At 45.0% G+C, this 7500-nt stretch overlaps 1 protein-coding gene across 1 annotated transcript in view; it reads left to right on the plus strand.

The window, feature by feature from the left end:
• Positions 1-7500, plus strand: part of LOC135094511 (NF-kappa-B inhibitor cactus-like) — a 20210-nt gene that overhangs the window by 600 nt on the left and 12110 nt on the right. Inside the window, exons 1-3 of the mRNA XM_063994669.1 lie at positions 1-124; positions 5596-5701; positions 7290-7500. The exon at positions 1-124 is cut by the window's left edge and continues 600 nt beyond it; the exon at positions 7290-7500 is cut by the window's right edge and continues 42 nt beyond it. Coding sequence (XP_063850739.1) covers positions 1-124; positions 5596-5701; positions 7290-7500 — 441 coding nt within the window. The remainder of the gene's footprint in view (positions 125-5595; positions 5702-7289) is intronic.

The raw sequence follows: 7500 nt of genomic DNA on the forward strand, positions 1-7500 counted from the left end.
AAGGGGAGGACGCGCCCCAAAGGAGAACAGTGACGCCGCCCCCGCGAAGGTCGCGCCTCGGCCTGAGCGAGGAGCAGATGGCGCTGCTGCAGGAGATCTTCAAGAGAGACGAGGATGGAGACACGTAAGGCACTCTCTGCTTCTGCCCGGCACTATTTGGCACTCAGTCTGTGCTTTTCCTTCCTTGTGGTGATATGCTAGGCCCTGTTTGACTGTTTGGGACTCATGTCCCTTCGTTTGGCACTGTTAGGCACTGAGTTAGGGGGTCTTGTTCCTTGTGATAATGGCATAAGGTCATATACGTCTCTAAATTCCATCTGTGGCCCTGTTTGCCTGACTGGCACTGTTTGTCCCTCAGTTTGGCACTCTTCAGTCCTCAGTTTGAGATTGTTGGTCATTGTATTAAAATTTCAGGGTTTTCCACATGATTCTGTGGCACTCATGGCCATTCCTGTGGCACTATTTGTCCCTTTCTTAGGCACTATTTGGCACTCACTCTCAGCTTGTGGTTCTTGTACATTATGGTCAAATTTCATGGTTCCATACGTGTTTCTTTGGCACTCGTGGCCCTTTATATGGCCCTCATGGCTCTCTGTGTCACTGACGGAGACTTTGGCACTCATTTTGGTAGAGTGCGAGAGTGTAAGGCTTTTATGTGTTTCTGTGGCACTTACATTCTTTGGCATTGTCTGTCTCTCTGTGAGACTAATGGCCCTCTGTGGCACTGTCTGGCCCTCTGTTCCTAGCGGGGCGTGGCCAGTTAAACAGTCAAGGACGAAGGCACCTCAGAGACAGTATGGCACCGCGCGCGCGCACACACACACACACACACACACACACACACACACACACACACACACACACACACACACACACATGTTTTGTTCTCTATACGTGATGAAGATACTATATGTGTGTGTGTGTGTGTGTGTGTGTGTGTGTGTGTGTGTGTGTGTGTGTGTGTGTGTGTGTGTTGTCATGCAGGGAGAGGAAATTCTTGGTCATGCAGACTGGAAAAATGGAAAAGGACGAGGAGGAGGAGGGGGGAGGAGGAGGAGGAAATAGAGTAAAAAAAGTATAGCAACGAAAAGAAATGAATGAAAATAACTATTATTATATTATTATTATTACTATTATTATTATTATTATTATTATTAGAGAGAGAGAGAGAGAGAGAGAGAGAGAGAGAGAGAGAGAGAGAGAGAGAGAGAGAATAATACGTATGAAAGATTACATAAAAAAATGTACCTATAATAATAATAATAATAATGATAATAATAATAATAATAATAATAATAATAATAATAATAATAATAATAATAATAATAGAAATAAAATAATAATGACAATAGTAATAAAGTAAGAATAATGAAATAAACTGTTACAACCTCTACTAGGAGTGAGTGGCCCTCCTACATAAAAAAATACTACTACTACTACTACTACTACTACTACTACTACTACTACTACTACTACTACTACTACTACTACTTATTACCATTACAGTAACTGGGAGAGTCCAGATCGCAATGGGAAATTTCTCTCTCTCTCTCTCTCTCTCTCTCTCTCTCTCTCTCTCTCTCTCTCTCTCTCTCTCTCTCACTAAGAAGGTCAGCAACAGGGGTTCCCGACCACTTACGTTCATCACTCCCCAATTTCCCCAACAGCATTAACAATAGTAGTAGTAGCAGTAGTAGTAATAGTAGTAGTAGTAGTAGTAGTAGTAGTAGTAGTAGTAGTAGTAGTAGTTGTTGTTGTTGCTGTTACTGTAGTAGTAGTACGTAGTAGTGAAGATGGTGGTGGTATTGGTGGTGGTGGTGGCAGTAAAATAGTTCTAGAAGTAGTAGTAGTAGTAGTAGTAGTAGTATTAGTAGTAGTAGTAGTAGCACATTAGTTTAAAAAAAGTCAGTAGAATAACAGAAATCACGATAATAAAATAATAATGATAATAATAATAATAATAATAATAATAATAATAATGATAATAATAATAATGATGACTAATACATTTACTAAGAAATCTCGAAAGAAAAAGAACAAAAAAAAAAACTCAACAGGAAAAATGATCGTGAAAACCCGACCAAAATTCCCAACACAAATGTCATCACACACACACACACACACACACACACAAAGAAAGAGAGAGAGAGAGAGAGAGAGAGAGAGAGAGAGAGAGAGAGAGAGAGAGAGAGAGAGAGAGAGAGAGAGAGAGAGAGAGAGAGACTCAGACAGACAGTCTGAAGGCAGAAAGGAAAATCCCAATTGCAGGAACTGCAAAAAAATGTATTTCAAGAGAGAGAGAGAGAGAGAGAGAGAGAGAGAGAGAGAGAGAGAGAGAGAGAGAGAGAGAGAGGGGGAGGGGAGGAGGGGGGCTGATTGCATATGCTACTTCACTTAATATTTCGAAAGATGCAATCTACTCGAGAGAGAGAGAGAGAGAGAGAGAGAGAGAGAGAGAGAGAGAGAGAGAGAGAGAGAGAGAGAGAGAGAGAGAGAGAGAATGAGAGAGAGAGAATATGAGCTAATCCACTTACGTCTTTCCAAAGGAAAAACCCTTCTTTCTTGCTCAGATTGCGAGAGAGAGAGAGAGAGAGAGAGAGAGAGAGAGAGAGAGAGAGAGAGAGAGAGAGAGAGAGAGAGAGAGAGAGAAAATACCTTTGTAATCGTAAAAAAATAAGTTGAAAACAAGTGATAAATAGGTAGTGAGAGAGAGAGGGGGGGGAGGTTAATACCTTTGTAATCGTAAAAAAATAGCTTCAAAACAAGGAGTGAGAGATAAATAGGTAGAATGAGAGAGAGAGAGAGAGAGAGAGAGAGAGAGAGAGAGAGAGAGAGAGAGAGAGAGAGAGAGAGAGAGCACACTTAAAGCTAGATCTAATTTCACAACGTGACGCAAAGAGAACGTAAAATCCTAATTAGAGAGAGAGAGAGAGAGAGAGAGAGAGAGAGAGAGAGAGAGAGAGAGAGAGAGAGAGAGAGAGAGAGAGAGAGAGAGTGTCACTGTTTTGTTGACGCTTATAAACATTTCCTTGTTTCGTGGAAGGAAGCAAACAGGGAAGGAATCGATTGAAGGAATGAATGAAAGAAAGAAGGGTTGAAAGGAATGAAGGACATTAAAAAAACGAATAAGAGAGGGAAAGAAGGAATGAAAGAAGAGAGGTAGGAAGGAATTGATTGAAGGAAGGAAGGAAGGAATTAAACAAGGAAAAAACGAATGAAGGATTGAAGGAGGGAAGAAAAGAATGAAAGAATGAAGAAATGAAGGAAGTAAACAAGGGAATGAAGGAAGGTTGACTCAGGGAAACCCGGAAGTAATTTGGGATAGGGAGAGAGAGAGAGAGAGAGAGAGAGAGAGAGAGAGAGAGAGAGAGAGAGAGAGAGAGAGAGAGAGAGAGAGAGAGAGAGAGGGAGTGTACAGTCATCTCTACGTGTCTCAACCTGGAATTTCTATTGATTTGTACCTGTGTGTGTGTGTGTGTGTGTGTGTGTGTGTGTCGCTGTGGAAGATGGAAATGAGGAGGAGGAGGAGGAGAGATAGGTTTCTATAATATAACTAAATGCCTCCTCCCCTTCCTCCTCCTCCTCCTCCTCCTCCTCCTCCTCCTCCTCCTCCTCCTCCTCCTCCTCCTCCTGAGGAGCCTTCTGCTATGCTGTCCTGTCTCTCTTCACTGTAGCTAGTTAGAAGTAGTTACCAAACAGCCTTGCAAGGACCAAAAGGTTTGTTGCTGTTTGGCTTTCCTTTGTATTCCTTTGTATTCCTCTTATCCTAGTTTTCCTCTTCGTCTTCTTTTTTATTTCTCGACTTCCGTTTCCTAGAGAGAGAGAGAGAGAGAGAGAGAGAGAGAGAGAGAGAGAGAGAGAGAGAGAGAGAGAGAGAGAGAGAATGAATGAGAGGGAGGGAGCGAAAGAGAAGTGAAGGACGAATATATGGGAAGGAAGAGGAGGAGGAGAGGAAGGAGGAGCAGGAGGAGGAGGAGGAGGAGGAGGAGGAGGAGGAGGAGGAGGAGGAGGAGGAGGAGGTGGAGGGGATGACCTTGTATCTCCAGCGAACAGGTCACATCCGGGTCAGCGTACACACACACACACACACACACACACACACACACACACACACACACACACACACACACACACACACACACACCCGGACGCACATATAGGTAGGGGAGGAGGGGAAGGTACACATACATAACACGTACACATGAAAAACGTACACAGAATGCATAGCAACATGACACACACACACACACACACACACACACACACACACACACACACACACACACACACACACACACACACACACACATCACGTTCATCAATATACGCAAATCAGGAGGAAGAGGAGGAGGATGAGAAAGAGGAGGAGGATGAGGAAGAGGGGGAGGAGAAGGAGGAGGGGGAGGAGTAGGAGGAGGAGATCACGTGACCTTGTTTACCTGTCTTTCCTCCTCCCTCATCTCCCTTCCATTCCTTCTCCTTCTCCTCCTCCTCTTCTTCCTCCTCCTCCTCCTCCTCCTCCTCCTCCTCTCCCGGATGCACATTCTTGTAATTCCCCAAAAGATTATTATTATTATTATTATTATTATTATTATTATTATTATTATTATTATTATTATTATTATTATTATTATTATTATCATTATTAGGTTGTTTATACATTTATTGTTTTTCTTTTATCACATTCTCTCTCTCTCTCTCTCTCTCTCTCTCTCTCTCTCTCTCTCTCTCTCTCTCTCTCTCTCTCTCTCTCTCTCTCTCTCTCTCTCTCCTAGCATATAGTTTTGTTGACATTTATTATTCATTCTTAAACAGCAGCAACAGCAGCAGCAGCATTATTATCATTATTATTATTATTATTATTATTATTATTATTATTAGTAGTAGTAGTAGTAGTAGTAGTAGTAGTAGTAGTAGTAGTAATAGTAGTAGATGAGAGGTATATATATATTCTTAAGAAGTCATGCCAAACCAAAGTAAATCTAACGTAAGCAAAGCAAGGCTTCCCTGCCCTGCTGACATCATAACGACAGTGACGTAAGCAAAATTCTCGGGGTCAGTAATCAGGGTCGACAAGAAATAATGGGTTCAAGCTTGATAACGTTTGATTTGACGGAGATAAGGAGGAAATGGTTCTCAGATAGAGTGGTAGATGAATGGTATAAACTCTGTAATTAAGTTGTCAGTGGTGAGTCATTACGAAGCTTTGAAAAACTACACAAATTTGTGGGTGGTGATGGAATGTGGGAATAGACATGTCTCATACGGTCACTCTTTCTTGTGCCTACACTTTTCTTATGTTCTTATGTGTCCTATTCTAACCTAATCTGAGTTAATATAAGGTGCGTTTTCCCTCTCCTCCTAACCTAACCAAGCCAAACCCTCTCCTATCCCAACCTAACCAAACCAATCCTACCCTGCCCAAGCCACACCCTACTCCCCCAGCCCACCCTGCCCAAGCCACACTAACCCCAGCCCACCCTACCCAAGCCACACCAACCCCAGCCCACCCTACCCAAGCCACACCAACCCCAGCCCACCCAAACTTAAACGAACCAAACTCACAGCCTCTCTCTGTCTCCCTCCCGTGCACAGCCAGCTTCACGTGGCGGTGATGCGCGGGTTCATCGAGGTGGTGTACCATATCACCAGACTCCTCCCACATCAGGCGCTTCTGGACCTCGCCAATCACCAGGGCAAGGTAAGAGAGAGAGAGAGAGAGAGAGAGAGAGAGAGAGAGAGAGAGAGAGAGAGAGAGAGAGAGAGAGAGAGAGACTGTGTGTGTTTTGATATTCTCTACCTTTTTCTCATTTTCTTCTTTATCATAGCAGAGAGAGAGAGAGAGAGAGAGAGAGAGAGAGAGAGAGAGAGAGAGAGAGAGATCCTTTTGTTGCGTAAGATAAGACAAACAGACACACAGACACCGGAAGAGGAGATGACGGAGTAGGAGGAGGAGGAGGAGGAGGAGGGAAGCTTACCGCACCTATCCATTCATTGCCTTCCTCCTCCTCCTCCTCCTCCTTCTCCTCCTCCTCCTCCTCCTCCTCCTCCTCCTCCTCCTCCTCCTCCTCCTCCTCCTCCTCCTCCTCCTCCACCTCCAATTACAGAGAAACCTGTTCTACTGCCTACCTCTCCTCTTCCTCCTCTTCTTCTTCTCCTCGTCCTCCTACTCCCCTCCTCCTCCTGACCTCTCACCTCTCCCTGCTCCCTGACCTCCAGACTTCCGCCTCCTCCTTCTCCTCTTCCTCCTCCTCCTCCTAAATGTGACAAAGATGGAGGAAAGGAGAGACAGAGACATAAAACAACAAAGGAGGGGTGAAGAGAAATAATAATAATACTAAGAATAAGAAGAAGACGATGATGATGATGATGATGATGATGATGATGATGATGATGATGATGATGATGATGATGATGATGAATCACAAAATGACATAATATATATGAAAAAGAAAGATAGAAAAGATAGAACAGAAGAAAAAAGAAGAAAAAGAAGAGGAGGAGGAGGAGGAGGAGGAAGAGGAGGAGGAGGAGGAGGAAGAGAAAGTAAGGACATTATCCTCCTCCCTCCAGGAAGTCTCTCTCTCTCTCTCTCTCTCTCTCTCTCTCTCTCTCTCTCTCTCTCTCTCTCTCTCTCTCTCTCTCTCTCTCTCTCTCTCTCTCTCCAGGAAGGCGAGAGGAGTAGACATTGGCAGGCTTAGAGAGAGAGAGAGAGAGAGAGAGAGAGAGAGAGAGAGAGAGAGAGAGAGAGAGAGAGAGAGAGAGAGAGAGAGGCAATGAGGCAGATTTTTCTTCATATTAGTCGTTCCCCTCCTCCTCCTGCTCCTCCTCCTCCTCCACTCAATCTTCCATCCCTTACCTTCCTCAATGTGTGATGTGTTGAAGAGGAGGAGGAGGAGATTTGAAAGTTCCTTGTACGCGCGAGTGTGTGTGTGTGTGTGTGTGTGTGTGTGTGTGTGTGTGTGTGTGTGTGTGTGTGTGTGTGTGTGTGTGTTCAAGCCACACTTTCTACACACATCTCCCCTCCTCCTCCTCCTCGTCATCCCAAACCAAACGTAACCAAACCCACCCTAACCTAACTTCCTCCCTCCTCCTCCTCCTCCTCCTCCTCCTTTCTTCCTATAACGTTCCTCTCCCTCCTCCTTCTCTTATCCTCCTGCAAAGTTCCTCTCCTCCTCCTCCTCCTCCTTCTCCTCTTCCTCCTCCTTCTGTACTCCTCTTCTTCCTCCGCATCCAACCAAACCCAGCCCATTCCAATCCCTCTCACCTCCCTCTCTCTCTTCCCATAGACCGCCCTACACCTGGCCGTAGCCGCAGGGGACACAGGGGCGGCGCGGCACCTTTTAATCTGCGGCGCCTCCCCTGTGGAACGTGACAGACGCGGGAACACGCCCTTGCACGTGGCGGCGGCGGCGGGGCAGGCGGCGATGGTGGCGCATTTAACGAGACCTGTTACAGAGGGAGAGGTGATGGGCGCCAGACTCGCCTACGCGCCTGCAC

Source organism: Scylla paramamosain, chromosome 45 (genome assembly GCF_035594125.1).
Source record: "Scylla paramamosain isolate STU-SP2022 chromosome 45, ASM3559412v1, whole genome shotgun sequence".
In the NCBI taxonomy this organism is placed as follows: Eukaryota; Metazoa; Arthropoda; class Malacostraca; order Decapoda; family Portunidae; genus Scylla; species Scylla paramamosain.